The sequence below is a fragment of the Serinus canaria genome, chromosome 6 (assembly GCF_022539315.1).
Source record: "Serinus canaria isolate serCan28SL12 chromosome 6, serCan2020, whole genome shotgun sequence".
NCBI lineage: Eukaryota > Metazoa > Chordata > Aves > Passeriformes > Fringillidae > Serinus > Serinus canaria.
Genome location: NC_066320.1, coordinates 15618093 through 15639571, shown reverse-complemented (window position 1 = coordinate 15639571; position 21479 = coordinate 15618093). Strand labels below are relative to the sequence as shown.

At 43.9% G+C, this 21479-nt stretch overlaps 1 protein-coding gene across 1 annotated transcript in view; it reads right to left on the bottom strand.

Annotated features, from left to right (window-relative positions):
* LOC108961631 (uncharacterized) overlaps window positions 1-21479 on the bottom strand; it is a 31249-nt gene that overhangs the window by 3792 nt on the left and 5978 nt on the right. The window contains exons 2-7 of the mRNA XM_030241418.2: window positions 16743-17596; window positions 9357-9518; window positions 6635-6821; window positions 5694-5848; window positions 4362-4388; window positions 2794-2912 (exon numbers count right to left, since the gene is read on the bottom strand). Coding sequence (XP_030097278.2) covers window positions 2794-2912; window positions 4362-4388; window positions 5694-5848; window positions 6635-6821; window positions 9357-9518; window positions 16743-17596 — 1504 coding nt within the window. The remainder of the gene's footprint in view (window positions 1-2793; window positions 2913-4361; window positions 4389-5693; window positions 5849-6634; window positions 6822-9356; window positions 9519-16742; window positions 17597-21479) is intronic.

Here is a 21479-nt window from a genome sequence, read left to right as displayed (position 1 = left end):
TAGTCATCAAACAGCAGCAAGCTTTTGGATGCTTCAAACTGAAACTATAATCTTTACCATGAAAAATACTGTATTAGAGGTTAGCTCATGCCTATGCTTCTGCATTAAAGCTCCCATAGATATCCAGGTGGGTATATCTGCACTGGAAAGTCAGGAGGGGATTGCCTACATTACATCCTGCCCTGGAAAGTGGAGGACCATGTGCTGCTTAAGTTCACAACACCATAATGAAGTCAGTCATCAGTCTGTTCTGGTCCTTTGCACAGAATAGATGTTGCTTTGCAGGAGCAAATGTATTAGCAAGAAAAAGAAAATGAAATGAAAACCTGAACCTGTTTAAAACAATGTATGACAAACCACTGAGTCTTGTGCCAGTATGTTTACCTTGGCAGGCCTCCCTTCTCTCCTGCTGAAAGAACCAAGTTCTCTTTGCTATGAGAATTCTTTTGTGGATGTTAAAAAAAAAAAGGGGGACAGAAAAGAAAAACAAAACAACCACCCTGGAGCAGATCATTCATCATACACAGAGTAGGAGCATGAAAGGGGATTTGTTTTGACCTAGTTACAAAAACAAAGACACTTTCTCTAATTGCCTAAATGACTCAAGTGGGACTGGGTGTCAAAAGCAACAAATCTCTGACTCCTTCAGAACTGTGTGTTAATACAGGGCACCAGGCTCCAGCCTGTTCCAGTGCAAGACCTGGAGCCCAAAAAAGCCTGGGTAAGCAAAAGCCAGCCAACTCCATATGTCTGCATGTACAAACAGGACCGGGAGCCAGGACAAACATGTCTCATAAATTATAACAGTGGCTTTAAATGCTGAACGTATCAGGGCTTTGTGGTTTGCTTTGCCAAGATTTGCAGATGAGTGAGACTTAATTGCTTTACCATTCTGGTACTGCTGCAGGAAGGGTCCCTCCTACTGTCCAGTAGCATTTGCTGGTCTGTCATTGATCTACTGAGCCTAACTTTTTACTTCATAGGAGCCTGAGGGTGACTGCATATCCAAACTGCCACATGAACAAGGTGCCCAGCTTTTCCACACACCAGCGAAAAGGACAGGGTTTGTACACTGCTGTTGCTGCGTTTGGGGTAGAAAGAGCAAGACCAAATACAGATAGGGCTGGAGGATAAGAGCTAGAATGAAGGAGAAAAGGAAATGGAGGGAGATAAGGGGCATGCGTAGAGACAATGGTTTCATGTAGACATATGGGAGATGGATGTAGAAGAAAAGGCCATTCATCAGCTACTGAAAACAACCTGCAAAAATTAGTGTACAAGAGCTCTGAAAATGCCTGGATACAGCCAGGCAAAAAGCTGTCCATTTGGCATCTCATTGTACAGCATTTCCATGATATCAGTAGTTGTCTATTCTAGGAGACTAATTTCTAGGGAGCTAGAATTTCTCCTAGGAGCTATTGGGCTGATCTTTCATTGGAAATACCTTAATTTAGGCAGCTGAGGACCTAGCCTTCAATTCTTATGCAGGGACTGCTGGCGCTGTCCTCTGTGCTGTGGAGATGGGGCAAGCAGAAAGTTACAGAGACAGAACTTTTCTGAAACCCAAATAAAAGTGCTGGTTCTGTTCAGGTTTAGAGGGAAGGTTCACAGGAGTTTGTATTTTTTCCCCAGCTGGTTCACCATCTATTTTAGATGGAACTGTTTGATCTCTCTCTGCTTTGTGTTTCTTTCAGTTTCCCAAACAATAGGAGGAAGCTCTCCTGTTACATATGCTTGGGCCCCAACCAACCTTTTCCCAGCTGGAAAAATCACTCCATGTATTACAGAGGATTTTTTTTCCCAGCTGTAATTATAAGATTCCCAGTTCCCTTATGCATTTTGTAAGGTAGGTACAGGCTGTCTTAAGGGGAACAATAGGACATTCCTGAGTGCTTAAACAACTGCTGTTTCCCCATCACCACCCCCTCTAAAACTGGAGGAGGACTTAAGCACATTTGAACTGTTCCGCTGGAGGTTACTGAGATCTCAGCTGAAAAAACATACAGGGAGGTGCACAGCTCCATGTAATGCTCCTGCTTTGGTGACTAAGATACCCAGGCTCTTCCTGTTACCTGATTACATACACAAACACTCCAAATTCACCAGACTAGCTGGGAGGACTTGGCAAGTGCACAGGGAATATCTGTGCAAGCAGAACTGTCAGATGGACATGCACAACACAGTTTAGTTCAGAGGCCAGGCTACAATCAACCTGGTAGACAAACTTGCCCAAGGGAGAAGCATGGATCCCTTAATTGAAATAAGACCTCATACTTGACCCAAATATTCATCTACAGCAACAAACGGTCCCACCCATAAGCACACATTCAGCAAACTTCATATCTTGTTCCTCTGACAAAACCATCCAGCTGATCCTGACTGTCCCATCCCAATACACATCAGGTACAATATGATCTGTCCCACTGGATGTAAGGTGGGAAAGCAGAAAAAAGAGAACATTAATGCTGACTGCAATGCTTAGGAGGGAGAAGAAAGACAAATAACTAGGCTATAGAACGGCTCTGGCTAATTCTCATCATCCCCTTGCCCTACTGGGGAGAAGCGCCTTATTTTAGGGACCCTAATGTTCCCCTGATTCTCACACAGGCAACATCCAGTTAGGATCCTGGAGCACGTGGGCACTAAGGAAGCAAACACTACTGATAGCCAGGACCAGCATATGCAATGGAAATAAGGTAAGGAGCGGTCTTCTCCAGGCAGCAATAACCAGAGGTAAAGCTTCTACCACCTCCTCCCAACACTAAGCGAAAATCTCCCACAGCATCCTCTCACCTATACAACTGTGGACAGGACCTCTTCAGAGCAGCAGAGCTCAGCCCCAGCTTGTTTTGATTTGTCAGCCTTGTCTTCCTCATAAGATCTCTCATTCTCCTCCAAGCATGGCTCTCACCCTAGGGAGCAAAAAGAAACCACAACTTAAAAGACCAGAAGCAAGTTGCTGGCAGACTTCATCTGGTCAACACATGATTCTTTGGGGTACTCCAGAGTGGTGGGAAGAGGGAAGTTTTGTTATTTCAGATAGAGAGGGATCGGGGTCCACAGAACATTTTTTACACTGCAATGATGCCCAGTGGCGAGCCTGTACCTGTATAAGACAAGGAGACAGGATTGATGAACTCTGAGTAATACCATCTTTTTTCATATTTTGTTTGGTAACATTTCTCTACCTAGGACTCTGCTGTTCTTTCTGATTTAGGATTTCAGAGAGTGAGGTGCCCTCAATGGTGAATGCTGAGTAGCTGCCTAAGGGCACGTTTTACCCTTTTTATATGCTGTGCTAAAGAAGAAGATTGGTTTGGTTTCCTACCTACTCACATGCATGCAGGGGGCCTTTACAACGAAACCCAAAAAAGCAGTTTGACTCTCTTATCCTTTCTATTAGGCCAGGTGCATTGGTATCAGCCTTTTTTAAGGTGGTAGCTTTTGTGGAACAAGAATTAGAAGAGATCAAGCCTTTGTTTCCCTGTCACACAGCAAGCCACAGCTATTGGCCTTACATTTGAAATGCTAATAGAGATTATCAAGAGGTCAGGGAGCCTCAGGAGGCCATCTCTAATCTTTGGTCTCTCTAGGCTACGCTTATCTGGACCCGTGAACTAAACAGAGCTATGAATCAAAAAAATTAATTATTTTATTCCAGTATTGTTTTAAATTTCCTAAAGTGATGACTGGAAAAACTAGGGAACAGAACAAAAATTATCAGGTCCCAGAACCAGCATAACAGAGAGAAATTATCCCCATTTCAGTGAATTTCTCAAATCATTGTTACGTTCCTGACATGGTTCTGCCCTGTCCCGAGATTCCTCCTCACTGTGTGCTGGTGCTGCTGTGCCACCAGCAGAGCCATTACTACAGGTGTTGTGGCCACCTTAAGAGCACAGCCTGGCAGCTGCCCAGCCACACTTACCAGCCCCAGCAATGCCTATTGCAATAATTCTTCTTGGGAATCTGCAAAGCTTTCAGTTCAAAACTTCAGATGAGGCCATGGCTCAGCTGAGAACTGCAACACCTGATTCAGTGCTATTGAGTTAATTGCCTGTAAGCAAGACTGTTTACTCAAGGAAATAGCAAACCTCTGTGTTTACTGCTAGGATTAATGTGTGCTGTGGAAGGGTTTTGAGGCCTCAGCAGTTAGTCCCTCGTTGGGCTGGTGATGTCTTGGACAAGCAAGCACTGCTGATACGGCAGAAAGCCTGAGCAGCTGATGTTCCTGTCGTCCATGACAGTAAACTTCGGAGGTGAGTAAAACTCTTTTGTTCATACAGTGGTGTGCACTACACAGGCTTATTCACTGATAATGTAGACACAAGTTAAATATATTCTGCAAGGGCAGTACATACCGAGATGTTCTTGCTGACGTCCAGAGCCTAAAAACAAAAGGGAAATACATTGATAAGTAACAGGACAGCGAGACCATCTCACAACATTTGCAACAGACTAGGCTCTGTTCTCAGCTCTGCACTGGAATGTACTCACAGCCTTGGTCGAGTCCTTTATTTCTTTTTAGACTCAGTCCCCCACATGTGTGATAATCCCTTCTTTCTCCTTCAACCTCTCATCTCTTTTTTGTATTTAAACTGCCAGTTTATGTGTATAGTACCTAGTAGCCGGGGCAAGAGTGTAAGAGACAGAATTCCAATACAGAATTCTGTACAGAATTCCCCATACAGAATTCCTACAGTACCTGCACTGTAGGAATAAACAGGGCCTTTCATGTTCAGGGTACAAAATCCATTACTAAGCGTGTGATGTAACAAGAGATGATGAGGATTCAGGTTAAAGAGCATGGATCTTGATTCTACAGTCCTGTGAAGGCATCAGAAGTTCCCACATACTTAAAATACTCTGGAAGCTGGCAGGACACAAGGCAGAGCATGGAGCACCTTTCAGGCCTCAGCCTTAATTTGGGTTCTGAAGTTCATTGAAGTGTTTGTGACCTATTTGCAGCTTAAGGGTGGAAATTTCATGAGGTCTTTCCCGTGAGAGACCTACTCCTTCCTCTTTCCTGTTTGCAGAGCTGGGAATACTCTGATTAGAGTCTCTGGTCTGGCATTTCAGCACTTCTGAACCCCACCGGAACATGAAAGTGCTGAGGCAGACACAAACAATGGGAAAGAAAGGGAGAGGAAAGCATTCATCCTCACTCCCTTGGACTTCAGTGACACAGATTTGCTGAAACACATTCCCTGGAACATGCTTTGAGGATTGGAGCTAATTACATTGACATGCTGCCAGTCTGGTAATAAGTGTGGCCAGCTAAGGATTGATCCACTCAAATTGTTATTAGTGGCAATGAATCCACTGATGCTAGTGGATTAAACTAGTGGTTTAATCTCAGTAGCATCAGTAGTGGAGATACTTACAACTGAGTCCACACAGCAAGTAATTTGGAGTTGGTGAGGACTAAACCCCATGCTGCTGTCTGCAGTACTCTCCTCTGCACCAGTGATCCATTTGTGCCTTTCTTGGCATAAAAACATAGTCCTTCTTCATTTAAGGTTGGGAGCAGAGAGACACAGACCCCCCCCTAACCCTCGCTGGCCCAGTTCCACTTGGTAGCAGATGAGGTTGGCTTGTTCTCCTGGCACCTCCCTTTGATCTGTCTGAGCAGAACTTCTCTCTGCTTCTCCCATGGGTCCCACTCAGAGTCAGGTTCCAAGCTTATCACTCACCTTACTTACTGCAGGGTCCTTTGACAGAAAAGCCTGTCCCTCAGCCATACTCCCAGCTTCTCTGAACTCATTCTCCTTGTTGTTCCTATTGTTTGATGACTTCCTGAGCCCCATCATTGGCTGGCTCTTTCCTGATTCCAGATATCTCTCACTTCCTGCAATGAAATGCAAGGACTTATTTCTTAGCAGTGCCCTGCTAGGATGGCCTCTGGGCAGTGCTGGCAGCAAGTTATGACTTCAGATGGGATGAGAACCCTAAGGACTTAAAGACAGGATGATCTCAAAGGCTCTGACTCAATCCTGCAATGAATTTGTTCTGTGTTTCACCAGGTATTAGAAACAAGCTGAAATCCAAGGTTTGAAATAAACTGATCAGGCTCATTTAGTGAGCTGGTTCACATCTAACAGATTTTTCATCTGGTTTTATCATCAGTAGGCTGAGCCCAGTGTTTCTCAGCCTTCTGGAAAAGCTGGTCTCTGGATCCAAGCTTTGCAGCTGGGGCTTATTTCTACTTGGTCTATAGAATAAGTCACCCTACAGGAATGTGTTCTGTGCCTACTTGAGAGAGTAGAAGACTAACAACAGGCATAAGGTTTTCCATCTTAGATCAAATCCCACCTTGTCTGGGGGGAGGGGGGCTCCATTAATGGTCCCATTCAGGCATGCTAATTTTCCAAAAGACCTATTTTATAATTCACCCGTCCTAATCTTTACAGCCACAGCTGCAAAGCAAAAACCCCAGATTCACACACATGAAGCAGCCAGTGTTAAAATCCTAGGTATAGACAGAGCATTTTAAATTGCTTCTCTTGGATTTCAGCTAGGGTTTAGTTCTACTAAAACCTTGCTCTGTCTTTCTTTGGGAAAAGAAAGTGGCTGGTCAGCTTTTTTGCCAAGTGGTGGCAAACAGGAGGGCATGTTTAGAGGTATTTGAACTCACCATTGCAGCTGCTCAGCTTCTCAGTGTTCGCTCCTATTTCTGGGATGATGGAAAGATCAGAAGGGTTTCCAGTCTGAACCAAGAGGCTGTGAGGTCTGCTCCTCCCAGCAAAATTTGTTTTCATGTCTTGATATGAGTTAATGAAGATACTGGCAGCTCCACAGGAGCAATGCTGCAGAACGTATTCCTGTACCAGACCAAAAGAAAGTATGCAGGCTCCCAGGCTGCAACAACCCAAGGTAATGGGTGGTGCGACACTACAGAGGAATTGTAAACATTCCAGCCCAGGGATGTCCACCCTTGTCGTAGGGCCACCAGAACCAAGACAAATTATTTAATTCTCTAAAATGCTGAACAGCCTGTGGTTAGTAACACAGAGCTTTCATGGCTTCATTAGCATTTAACTTAAATTGCCTGATAGTCAGCATCTTTTCAGTTTGTTTCCCAGAAGGAATTGAATATGAGTTTCTAAACAGAGAGCTGCTCAGCTAAGGCATTAGTGTAAATAAACAGATCAGTTATAACAATGACTCATATTTAAAGATGTTATTTATTTTGGAGCATGCACAGACAACAATATCTTGTATTTTTATTGATGGGATGCCACAGTTTTCTTGTGTGCTACCGGCCAGATGGACTGTATGTGGTATTTCAGTCAGTGTACTTCTGCTGTTGCTGGTGGGGTGAGGAAGGGGAGATTTTCTATCTTGCATAACCCTGTTGCAGAAGAATTTAGTAGAGTAGGAAGGAAGGAGAGCTTTATCCAGCTGAAGCAGAAAGGGAACCAAACTGTTTACTGGTGTTGGAACCAGGACAGGCCAACACCAGTTTAGCAGCTCTGGAGACCCCCAGGCAACTGACAGTTTCAATATCACTTCTCATCTGCATATGTTGTCACAGCAGTGTGGTACATTGCATTATCAATACCTTTGGGAGACACTTAGCAAATCTGATGAAAGATGCTGGTTTTGGCCCATGGTATTATAGATTTCCCTGTAAAGAAAGGATGTGGAGCAGCAGTGTTCCATTCCCTTTGTGTCCCAGGATCATAGCCATCATTTGTGGTGATGTCTGTGCACCTCTCAAGATCAGCACTGCAAGCATTGGTTATCTACAGTCCTCATGACCAGCTCTCAATACCATGTTAATGCCATGTTTTGGGGATTGTGTCTTCCCTAGCCATGTCTGGGACATGGAAACCTTTCCATGCTCATAGTCTACATGGAGAGTGAATGTGGTTTGTAAAGGAGTCTTTGGACACCCTCCAAATTATGGATGGCAATCTTCATGTTTCATGGCCAGTGTTCCTCTTCAGTTCAGAGGGGCTATGACTGAAGAACAAAATGATGGAGAACTGCTCAAACATAGGAGATCCAGGCACCACAGGACACCTGGGAGTCTCCAGTTTATTAGACCATGCTGCAAGCACTGAATGTTACATCTGAGGATCCAGTTCCCCACTGAACAGTATGAGACAAATGCATCTGAGAAGACACTACTGAGAGACCTTCAGAAGTACCAAAAAGATCAAAGTTTCAAATATTTAAATGAAAGCACAGTGCCTTTCATTTCAGTGGGAGCTGGGAAGGGGGCACATGCACCAGATGATTTTGCAGCTTGGAAGAGTTACTTTGAGCAATGACTCACAGTTGTAAAGCTTCAGGAAATGTGTTAACAATTCCCAGGCTCTATGTAGGAGGCTGCATTCCTCTGAGTGTGAGAGATGGGTACATGAAAATGTCAAGCTACTCTGCTCTGCAACCTGACTCAGAACTTGGCTTTGACTCGGAGGAGGAGTCAGTCACCTACTGCAGATCCAGTCCCAGCAGGTGGGAGATCGGCATCAGGGGAACAATGACGCTATCAGGAGAATAAAAGACTCACCACTGGGAGCTGGGAAGAAATAGCTGAGTGTGATAAACCCTTTCTGTTCCTTTGGGGAGTGTTAAAATAAACAAAAAGGCAGGGGAGGAAAAAAGATGGAAATCTGGTGTGATGACTGAAGAAGAGGTGGGGAAGAGCTTAATAAAATATGTATAGGCTAAAAGATGCTGATGGAAATGCTAGGAAGACCCTGAAATTATTTGCAAATTTCAGTCAGATTTTCCAGCTAGCTCTGGCTGATAAAAATAACAAATGGGAACACTGAAATGGTTTCATGTCAGAGATTCTTCATCTGGCAGCTCAGGAGCACAGGAAGTGAAAAAAAGCATGGAGCTGGGTCATGGTATTGCTGCTTCTCTTTCCCCTTATGTCTGTTTTGACACAAAAATTGTGAAAAATTCTGGGATTTTGACAGTTTGAAAACAGAAGAAATGTCAGATGTTATAAATCAATAAACAATTGCCAAGGAGCTCCGTGGATCTTGTTTTGATAGCATTGAGGAGAGGAGATATGTTCTTGGGAAGTTTACAGCTCAGAGAAGAAAAAGTTACTGACTTAGAGCAGGCCATTGCATGAGGTGAGAAGTGTGCTTTTTAACTCAAAAGAAGCAAGCACATTTGGGAAACAAAACTGAATAAGACCAGAAACTGAAGCCCAGCCTTAGGAAACTAAACCCATTGTGGTGGGTGAGGCCACCCTGAAGACCAGAGTACCCAACCCAGGTAGGTGTTGGATGTGGTAAATTGGCTTCTTCCCGCACACAGAACTTTCTGTTTGGGCCTTGAGTTTATTATTTAAGATGTATTACTCAATGGGAGATACTGTGGTGTCTGCTTACCTCTTTTATCTGACTCATCTTATGCTCTTTCTGCAAGCTGCACACTTGTTTTTGGAGACGCAGGTTGTGCTCCTGAAGCTGCCCAATCTTCTCAATCAGTTGGCAGATGTGTTCTAGGTATCCCAGTCCAGATCCCAAGGCTTTGCTGTTACTTTGGTTCACCTGCAATGACAATGCAGCTTGGACCATGAAGTAACAAGAGAGTAATTCTTACTAGGAGCTGAGAGTCCTGCACATGCTTTACAGTCATGTCCTCTTATAAAGTTAGGCTTCCTCTTGCAAGGTGCTTTGGTCTTACCACAGAGTTGAGCTATAGCATTACTTGCTGAAGCTCTTTTCTGGATTACTCAGCAATTTGCACTGTCAGAGGGACTCTTCTGACTGATCACAGGCTGATGCAGAGGAAAACCTCATGACAGCCTGTTTCTAGTTCCACCTCCCAGGCTAATTTTTGGTTTTTACTGGCATCAGAAGCCTTAGAAACAAATATGGTTTAACTGTATGCAATGGATGGATGGAGCTAGTATGGCTCATTAGCCCACAGTCAGTGCAAGTCACACTTATGTGTACTGAAGCTGGGCTTAGCTCCTACCCAAAGGCATGTATCTGCAGGCTGCATTGATTTGCTGAGTTGTGACCAGCTCGGGGTACACTTCATCTGCTGTATTCTGGCCCTCATCTCTGCTGTGTCTGTGAGAGACAAGCACTTGAACAAAGCTGCCAAAGTGAAACATCTTTCTACTAGTTTTTAGTAGATCCCTGCTGCTACTTTCTCAGTCTTGAAGAGATGCCTGAAGAAGCTTGCAGGAGCAACTTTGCTGTCTGGCTGTGGAAGGATAATCTCTACCACCGATTTCTCTTCACCCAGGACCTGACAGGGTCTCACTGCTGCTCATCCAAGGGCAACACTGGAGACAGAGAGTAATCCTATGGCAGAAGAAAAGCTATGATGCTTCCCAGCCTCCTGCTCTGCACCTCACCATTTCTGGTGCCAAGACCTCCCCAAGCACAGCGAGTGTCCTCCCCTGTGCCATGCTCAGACTGTGTTGAACGTGCTGCTAACAAACACATGCAGGGACTCACTTCCACCTTGGCGCTGCCTGCTGATGTGCGTGTGATATCAGTGAGTAAAATAAGCCTCGATCTTTACAAAAGCAGTGCTCTAAGTTTATCTTACTTCAAAAAATAAGTTCCCTCTACAAAAGCAGGAAGCTTACTCTGTCTCCTTTCCCACAACAATCTACATTTTTGGGGAAATGCCAGCCCTGGGACTCTTCCTGTCTTTTCATTATGTCAGAAAGCTCATGGTGTGTTCAAAAATAATCAACATTAGGATTTACTTCTTTTTAAACAAATGATGATACAACCTTATTTATAAACAGGTATTATTAAATCCAGATGCTTTTGTGTCTGAAGTTGGGACAGAGGTTGTTGACTCCAAGTCAAGCAGTCATTCATTTCATGACTTTTATTTTCCTCTCAAGCAGAGCCTGCAAGAAGTGGTGGCAAGACAAAAGTTACTCAGCCATAAAACTGAGTATTTACTGTGGCTGTGCAATAGGAAGGGGCACAGCCCCAGAACCCAAAGGGAGAACATAGCCTATGTGGTATCTGGTGGGAAAAGCTTGAATCAAAAGCACTATAATCAGCATATCTAAAAGCAGTTAGGGATTTGGGGGTGCCCAGCTTGAGAAGCATAATTTTCAGTAAGTACATGGGTATCAACTTCTGAAAATTCAGCCATTTTGAGCTGTCCCAAAATGAACAGTCACTTTAATACACTGTTCCAATAGACAGTCAGAAGTTCCTTATTACCCTAAAAATATAGGCTTTCTGCTACACTGTACCCTCTTTTTGCACATCTAGCAACTCCTCTTCCTTCCAGTATGCTGCTGCATGACTGCTGGCAGGTCTGTACTGCCCTAAGGAGACACTGAGCCAAATCCAATGCATTATAGCTGTGGAAACACAAGGGGAGGCTACAAGGGACATATGAGGTCTTGGATGAAGTAAAACATTTGGCTCTAACTTAGATTGGAGTAAAAGAATTAAGCATTCGATGGTGACCTCTTTCACTTAGAGGCCCTCTTTTTGCTCCATATTTGTCCTGTGCTTAATATTGTACAGTCCTGCTTCATATCTGTGGCTGCTGGGTTTGTAGGGCAAAATGGGCAGGGGGAGGAGAGCAAAAGGTCCTGCTTTTCCATGCTCTGTGTTTAGAGCTGAAGGCTCTGGAAAGCAAAGGTGTGTTTGGAACGAGCATGGAAAAAACCTGGCTTTTAGCAAAAGTTAGAGAGAATTTCTAACTCCTGAAAGTAAATACTTTCAGGTGCCCATAAAATCAGAGGGAAGAGGTGCAGAGTAGTTGCTCCAGGTCTTGGGGCAAGGTAGAACTACCTGTGTAAAGGACCTAAACCAGACAGAAGGTTGGACTTAATATGCTGAAGATTCCTGTTTCACAGCCAGACTTCAGAGGCTGCTTAGGGCAGTTTGGGCTACTTAATGACAAATAATTCTGCATTTTACTGAAGTGATCTCAGAAAGCACAAATCAGGCAGAGCCTCCAGTGCTTGCACATTTCTGCAGGGCCAGCCTCCTGTGTGGTCAGAATGCAATGGTGAAAACTTTAGGGGTATTCTTTACCCTGCCACAGGGCTGGTTAGCATTAGGATTGCTCAGATATGGCAAGTGGTCTATACAGAATATTTGTGTAATTTAGCTGGTTGTCCCCAAAACAATTGCACAGAGAGTCTCTCTAGGAACCCTTCAAAGACTTGGTTTTTTCATAGACTGGAAATATCTAAAGATCCCTAGCTATATTTTGATGATGCCAAGTGCAGCACAGACTCTGGTCTGTCATACTCTGGTCTGTCATATTCTGGTCTAAATCTTTTCTTCTCAGCATCTGAGACAGTTTTATGCAAGTAGTGAAGAGTCAACAACCACAAAGAAACTGCAAACTTTTTCCAGGATGTCTCTTCCATTCTCTGTCCTCCCCGAAGCTTCATGCCTGAAATTTGTCCTACTTTCCACATGGTAATTGTCAAATAGTGTTGGAACAAAAGCTGTGTGCCCATTTTTGAGATGATGAAGCCTATGAAGAAGGAAAAATATCTTGCCTACTTTTGTGTAAGATGGACTTGAGATGAAGATGTGGGGGATCATAAAGACACAATTCATGAATCACATGGTTAAAGCTTCTCTAGAAAAGCAAGAATGTAATATATAAATACGTGCCAGATTTTGCTTTTAGGCATGAGACTGAGCCCGACCCTTATCTGGAAGAAACAGAGTTAAAGGCTCCCAGTTATTTATGCTGAGTTACTCACAGGTTTTTTGACCCTGAGGAGTTAAGATGCTCTACACTGACTGTACAGCGGTGCAACCAAAGAGGGATCTGTGCCCTTGTCAGTGCTCACCTCACTAAGTTTTGGGCACAGGTTTTCAGTATGTGTGTCCTTGGCAATAAATCATGACAGTTGTGCAGGCCCACAGATTTCTTAGGAAGCTTAAAAATACAGGATCAGCATCTGCACTGGGAACTTTGGCTTATCTAGAGCCCTCTAGTCAATATTTTGACTGGCATAAATTACATCTTTTCCTCTGTGGCTACACAGCTCACAGAGGTGGGAGCCTGTCCTCTTGTCTCTGGGGAATATTGTTCTCACTGCAGCATCTGATCACTACAAAGATTTGAAGATCAGTGGGAGCTGTAAGAATGAGAGTTGCTTTCAAGTCTCTTGTCCAGCTGACACATAATCGAAATCTGCATGTCTGATCATCTGGTCAGCACTTTGTCCAGCCTCATTTCAGCCACTATTACTTGGATGCCTGTTATGTGCTTTTCTACTATTGGGCTCAATGGAGAACTGTCCTGGGCTGGACCTGGCAGCAGGAGCTGAAGATGACATGCAGTTTGCAGGGGAAGCTTTTCTTTGTTCAGAAAAATGCTCACTGATGTATCTTGCATTGCCTTAGGTTTCTCCACTTCACACAATGCTCTTCACTTTTCTTGTGCATAGTTTTGGGTTATACTAGGCTGCATCCTGCCATCCATCCCTCACTGTGAGCATGGCTGGTACAGGCAACATGGTCACTACGCCACCCGACATGGAACAACGTAATTTCAACCCTCCCATCCTGGGCCCAGAGCAACCAATTAGTGACACCACGGGCTGAGTGGGAAGCATTTGTCACTGGTAGTTGACAGCACCGAAAGGCTTGTGAATAACAGGAAAGATGCTGTGTATTTCTGATGTCTCCACCCTGTTGTCCAGGAGGGGCTGTGCTTGCTGATAGCTTCTGGTTTCCTCTGAGCAGCACGCACAGGCTAGGGGGCTGACCATCACAGGTAGCTCTATCCTTCCCGTGAACTGTACCACTCTGTAGAAAAACATTTTAACTGCTTTGGTTCAGGATAAGTAGCACTGCATGAATAATGATTTTTTTTCACTTATTGCTGACAGTGCTCCCATCCTTTTTCTTCTAGGAGTATGGGCTGGGCTGACTTTAAATGTAAACTTTATGGAGCATAAGGAAGTGTTTGTAAAGCAAAAGCATCAAAAGCTATGTATCTTCAAACTCCAAGCTTAAAAGGAAGTGCTTTTATTTAGGCTTCAAAGTTCTTTCTCTTGTTGTTTGACAGCTTCCATTTTCTTTCATCTTTCAAAATGTAGGCAAATTTCAAAATAATGACAGTTCAAAACAAAAGACCAGAAAGCTTTGTCTAAAAATGCTGCACTGAAATGATTTGATGTATATTTTCAGCCAAAGCTATTCACCAACTGAATCCAAGTGGTCAAAACATTTGGTCATTTCCAGCCTCTCTTTTTCAGCATTTTCCTTCCTGTTCTCTTGGAATGTCCTCAGCAGTGAGGGATGGTCAGGAGTACATCAAGGGACAACTTCATCCAGAGACTGAATCCTTGTTTGGCTGTGGTGAGCCAGTAAGCACAGTTGGCACTGCCACAGACAGCTGAGCTGGGGAAACTCAACTGTTCTTCTGTTACTTGAAAGTTCCCAATCCCATCAATAGAACTGAGGAAGATGGTGTCGCCTATAACTAAATAATGCTCTCACTGAGCATTATTAATTATAATTAATGCTCTCACTGAGCATTATTAATTATAAGCCACTGTAAGCACTTTTGCATTTCTATCAACATTAATTTAATGCAGGAATTGATTTGATGGAGCTATTTGGTTTGCCATGTTCTTGACAAGCAGGGTGGGAGTACAATGTGCTGGCCTGCTTTCTTTCAGGCAACAGTGAATTATTTCCAGGGATATCTTAGTCCCCCAGAAGACAACAGGCCATAGCAGAGATTGGTTTCTAAGTACCATTTTGTGTCTTGGACAGACAAATGAGAAAACCACAGAGAAAGCCTGGAGCAGATCCTCAGATGGGATGAACTGAGATGCATCTGTCAGCTGTATGGTCAGAAGATCATCTGGACCTCACTTCTGAACAGGTCTCTGTTCTACAACAGTGAGGACAGGTCAGCCTGGTGTAAGCTTGGTGAGGGCAGAAGATTGCATCTGCTAGAGGCTGTCCTGGTGCTCTGAAGCACACAGTGCAGCAGCTGCTGCAGGGCTGTGCAGCAACCCGTGGGCATTTCTTGTCCCAGTCAACTTCTGTGCTACCTGGCATCCCAGTAGTTTGAGGAGTGCTGCTCTTGAGATACATCAGCCTGGAGGTGTGCTGTGAAGAGGGGCAAACTTCCCCAGCATCTAGGTCACAGCTGTATTTACACAGCTCAAAAAACAAAGAAAATTGCTCTAGGGCACAGGGCTTTAGCACTCAGCCAGTGAGGATATTAAAAACGAGGGGAGATAAGCCACCAAGAGCTTAATTTCCTCTTCAGCTTCTTTCTAATTTATTCTCTTGTTTATTTAAATGCTTTGCTTTGGTAAACTGAGGCTCCATTTCACTAAGGATTTAAAGGAATTTCACAGGCATACTGAGCTGTCAGACAAGACCAAATCTGGGTGCAAACTCTCCAGAGTGCAACAGAGAATTTAGGTAACTTTTTATGAAGTCTCTTTATGATCAGATTTTGCTGCTCTCATCTTTTCTTGAACTCTCTGCCAAATGGCCAGATCTGTTTGGGATCTGTGCAAAATAGACACTGTCTTCTGCCATGTGTGAAATAGCTCTGGGGAGGAAAACACTGCTCAGATGGGTTGTGTGTTGCTTGTACTGCTTTGATATGCAATGTTAACAGATGTGAGACATCTCTGACCTTCCTCACTGCTCAAGAGGTTTTGGCGTGCTGGAAAGGAAGTCCAGTGCCCGATTGTTCAGGGCAGCGAGGTCATGGTTAAATTATTTGCACAGCACACATCACTTGTTACTTGGCTTCCTCCCACGCATCTCCAATTCCAATTCATCACTATTACCACAATGAACACCCCCCCTCGAAAAATCCCCGCTAGGCACCATTTGATGCTTTGTGTATTTGTGACCCTCTTCACCTAGTCTACCTTTCTCCCTTTTCCTTCCCTTTGCTCCTGGGGCTTTTTGGTCTGTCTCTCTGTAAAGAATCAGCTCCTCACTGAGATCTTTATTTGCTGGTTCCTGGAAGCCACTGCAGTAATCTGCCCTCACTTCGGCAGCTTCAGGCTGGGGGAATGAGGCAGCATGAGGCTTCAGGCAAAGAACTGGATGGAGCACTTACCAGCACCTGCTATGGGAGAAGGTGCACAGAAGGGCTTTTTATTCTCTTGTCAGTGGCACAAGGTACCCAGCAAGGGGAAAGAGGGAGTAAGGAGTGAGACAACCTGCTGAAATTTGGTCTTTGCAGTTTGGTCCATCACAGCTATGCAGGCAAGTTAAAATGGCATCTCCAACTCCAGTCTGACAAAAATCTGAATTTGTGAATTAGCTCCCTGCTTGTAGATTATTTGAGACAGTTGACTCAACAGGGCACAAAAGGCCTGGGCAGAAATTAATTAACCCTTTGACAAGTTCTTTCCAATTTCAGTGCCCCAAAAGCAAGCCAAGTATTCCCAGAGACAGGAATAGCCTGGTCTTGAAAATAAACCTATGTTCTGAGCCCCACCCCATGTTTCAGAGGATGATGACTTACCCTCATAATCTTCATTTTGAGACCAGAATCAAGTCCGTCCTCTCATCTAGAGCTTTTAGAAACACCAGATACCATTTTTCATCCTTACCCAGACCTGATATTCACAAATTAATTCAGAATTTTACTGGTATGAAAAGAAACCTTAAAAATCAATTTCCGTTTTTTACTGCTTACAAGTTTCAGGGGAGATATTCTAAACTCATTCAGATGTGTGTCTAATTTGTGACAAACAGGACTTGAACACTGACTGGGGTGTTTGGACAGGCATAGATTTAAGATTCAGTTCAGGTGTTTCTCACCTCACTCAGCCTACAGCATTCATCCATGTATTCATCCAGACTGTCACTTGTGGGGTACTTCTTCAGCTGATGTTCATGGATCTGAAGATCTTGCATGCTGCCAAAATTCTCTGGAAAACTGTCAGCAATTGTCTTTGGCTCTTCTACGGGATCTGGGGTGGAAAGAGCTCTTTCCCTGGAAAGGTCCATCTCTGCTGTAGGTTCCTTTTCTGGACACTGCTTGTCATCCTGGTGAAAATGATCATCAGGACTTTCTTCCTGAGGGTCATTGGAGTCTTCAAGGGAGGCTGTAGGATCTTGCACAGCATTTGCCTCCTGACTATAGTAATCAGCTTGCTTTTCGCTCTCTGGATCTTGCAGACTAACTTTTCTGGCATGTTCTTTACATGTTCTCATTAACTGATGGTCAATTTCTGGAGAAGAAGAGGTGCTAAGCACACCTGAGTCACAAAATGAGTCTCTGCTGTGAAGCACAAAGCTCTTCTCTGAGCCCGTTGGAGTTGATGGAGAATTAGCACCGCTTGGCAGCTCAACCCCCGAGTCCTCAGATTCAAATTTGGAGAATCTGTGGAGGCGGCACTTGGACTCGAAGGCACTGAGGTCAGGCAGGGTGGCGACATAGTCAGTGCTTGCCGGGCCATCTGCACAGTCTGGATCTGCTGGCGTGGCTGCTGCATCTGGACTTCCCAAGCATTCTGGTGGGACACTGGCACCGGGAAGATGGGACTCCTCTGTGCAGGCTGTGTCAGCTGGAGCCTCTGGGATTAACCCTGGGTTTTGAATTCCTTCATTGCTCAATATCTTCATGTGTGTTAAAACGACTTTGTCCTCAGCAGGTGGGCTCTTCTTACCTGCTGAAAAGAAAACAAGTAGAAGGTCACAGGAGGCAACAAAACTCAGTGTCTAATGCATCCCCTGAGGGATGTAGAATGTAAAACTGCCTATACCAAGATGGTAGAGAGGGACAGCCCTAATTTGTTTTTCTTGAGCTATATGAAGCTTTCTTGTGGGCTTTGCTACAACAAAAGGCTTGTGTTTCATAGCCTCAGAGTCCTCCAGGGGGGCTCATAAAAGCACAATTCCGATTTGACAGATGGGTAGAAAACATATGTAGGCAGGTAACTTTTTAGTAATTATCTGCATATAGATGGAGACGTGTACACATTCTTTCAGCCTGATAAACGTTAATTTAAGGCTAAAATCATTTTTTCCAATTAAATGTATTCTGAACCAGCAGAAAAAAAGAGTATAATGCAATCACTCTTCCCAGAGGCTTAAGTGAATCTTGGGTTGCAACGAGCAATTTGAAAACTCTTTGGTATTTTCTGCTCACATACACATGACAAAAATCAAGTTCTGAAAGAAAAGCAAGTGTAAAAAGCGCTGTAGATCTTTTTCACTCCCTGAATGGTTTTAGCTATGAAGTAATGTCTTTAAGTGAGCTCCTACCTTATTTGTAAAGACAAAAGAGATGGGCGCAGCCTTGCTCAAGAGCTTTTGCACACAGACAAAGAAGACTTGTTTTCAAGACACAATTATTTTACACAGTAATGTGATAGAACAGTCTCTGGATGAAAGGCGGATCTTCAGGGGTCAAAGATCTGCTCCTAGGTTTTTCTTACTGTTTTTCTGAATATAATATTTCATAGCGCAAACATGTGGATCACGATGGCATGAGAGCCAGTGTGAAAGTTCTACATCTACCTTTTAGCAAACTGCAAATCTCAGCTCCAAATACATATGTTTGTGGATTTGGAACCAAGAATTGATGCAGAACAAAACTTCAGTTTCCCTGGTATCTTTTCCCTTAGTGCCCAACCCAGAGTGCCTCAGAGGGCTACAACGCATACACTTTCCTAGATGTCTTACTTTCTACTTCATTCCCCACTCCTCTTTCTTTTTGCCTGAATCAGACCAGCATCAGCTTCACAAACTCACTGCCAATAATGTAAATGTCCCTAGGTGGGCAGGAAAGCCTGGGATCCTCCCCACCAGCAGTGGATCAGGGAGAGCTGTGCTATTCAGTTCTCCCTTGTGGTAACCCAGAAGCTCCCTGTTTCAGAAATAACCCATCTTTACCTCCTCCAGCTTGCTTTCTGCAAAGTACTTAGATAAGGGAGACTTTTACTCATTAAGGCTAACTCTTACATGGAAAATTTTCTACTTTATTTGAATTCTCTTCATTTGATCTTGAGAATTTCCTGGCATACCACTGAAACAAGCCCTTTGCTGTTCATAGACACCCACTGATTTAATATTTTACACTGGATTTTTATGAAGGGCAATCAGTGATAAATAATCATCTGATGGACTTCTCGTGGTACACAGTGCTAATACTCATTATATAAGATTTGTTTATCATAGACAGAATTGCACTGCCTCCCTTAGCAGGATTCACAGCCATCTTCCCAGTGCAAAGAGCCATCTTTGGGACAGTCAGTGCCAGACCTCAGCAACACAACACCGGCATGTTGCTATGATGAGGACAAGAAAAATACATTACCCAGAAAAGCTCATCAGGAGCTGCCTATGCAGGGCTCTGTTCTTATTCTTCCACTTTCGGGATATGTATGAGGGACCCTGACAAGGAATAGGGTGACTGGTTTGCAGCTTCACATACAGCAAAACATCAACTCTAAGAGGGAGCTGGGTGCCAGGTCTTGGAAGGAGGAGGTGGAAATGAATCACTTTGATTTGGAGTCAAGAGGATTTACCTGCTCAGCTGCAAACACCTCTTGGCAGCCAGACACAAAACGTTGTATCTGCTTGAAAAAGATAAGGCTTACAGGCTCTTCTGATGGCATTACTATACCAGCTGGCCAACAAAACCACCGACAGATATAAAAATGGGAAAATAAAAATGGGAAAATGAGTTTTTATTAGTCATGAGGAGAGCAGTTGCATTCCTGCAATTACTTTTAAGAACAAACCATGCAGCTGTCACTCTTACCGGGAATTACTATATGCAATGGTAGTTCTTTCCCACAGACTGATTGTTCTCACTTATTAATCATGCCATGCTTTCCTTTGACTGGAGATTCTCACTTCTTTCAATCTGACCCTGTTTTTTCTTGCTTAACTGGTTTCACCCTGGCCTACACAAATATTGCTTTGTGTAAAATCAGGAAGCAGCATATTAAAATGAGGTCTTGCTACTTACAGAAGGAGATGTCAGATGCTTTACTGCATATCTTTTAGGACTACAAAAGCTGCAATGTGAACAAGAAGGTTTGGCTGGAGTAGAAAGAATAGAAAATAACATGAAATCTTTGACCCTCTGTGGGATGGCTACCTTGATGCCAACAACAGTTCTTTGCTCTCCCCTTACTGTGGTCACTAGCAACCTGTTTAACAAAAATTGTTTATCTGTTCTAGGCTGCAAACCATTGCTCTCAGCACTGTCAGGTCCTGCAAACCACAAAGCATTTCTGATTTATTCTTCCAACGCCCTGTGATGAGGGAAAGTGTTATCATCCCCCTACCACAAGACCAGAATACTGGCAAAGAACAACAGGATTTTGCAACACACTTTGTCACCTCATCCTCATTCATTCAATAATACTTTCCCGTGGTCAGTGAGGTCATCTGTGCTACAGCAGAAAGATCTCCAGTGATTAGGTCAGTGACCTGAAACTCAAGTTATTCTTGCTGCACCTCACTGACAGAACAGTCTCTCTTCTTCCTCTCTGTTAACTGGATTATAGAATCTAAACATGGGGCTTCCAAGAAGCAGATTGCTCCTGCTACAGATCTCAAAAGAGGTATACAAAACCACTCAGCTCTTTCAAGCATATTGCTAACAAACACCAGAATAGTGCAATTAAAGCTCATCTGTGTAATTAAGAGGAAAAAAAAAAAAAGTGATCCAGACCCTCAGCTGCTATAAATTAACTCATTTCCAGGGCCCTTAACAGAACTGTGTCAGCTACTTTTGGCTGAGGGCTTGGCCTGTAAGTGCTTTGTTCAGCAATACCAGGGGTCCTGAGTAAAGCAAGCAAGGGAGATAACTCCTGCCTGGCGCTGGAGGGAGTGTGCTGCAGGGGTAGGGCTGCAAACAACCCTGCACAGGGGCTTCTGAAAGGAGGTGTGAAGAACTCCAGAGAGCTGAATGGTGTCATTAACAATGGTAAGATGTATTTACTGGTGCTGGAGGCCAGCCAGGTTTAACACTGCTGCTCCAGGGACTTCAGTCAAGATTTTTGTTGTTGTTTGTTTCTTGTCCCCTGGACCGGTTTTCCACACCCCTCTGAGGTGGGGGTAAGATAGCAAATGCTGTAGTTTTTAGTACCCTGGTGTGGCAGCCAGGGAAGGAGTAGAGTTTTGTGTGCATGCTTCAGAATCAGTACAGGTTCCTGAAGCATATTCAACATGTGTGCCCAGGCCAAACATTGTCTCAGGGTAGCTTGTGCTACTTGCCTAGTAGCCCTTTCAAAGAGTTATATGGCTCTGTAATCACCCTAGAGATATACAGGATTCCCTGGATTGAAATATATGCCTGTAGCTGGTGGTAAGTGATCGTGTGTAGCCTTGGGAAGCTGGGTTTCCTGTGCCTTGAAAGCTGGAGAATCATACTTCCCAACTCACAAGGAGGTGGTGACACTGAACTACCTAATACCTGAGGGTAATTGGTAGGGAGTGAAAGGAGCAGACATGTCCCACCTAAGTCTCCAGAACTTTGCTCTGCATAGTTTGAGTTGCTTTCTGGGATGTTTCTATGTTGCAGTTAGCATAGCCTAA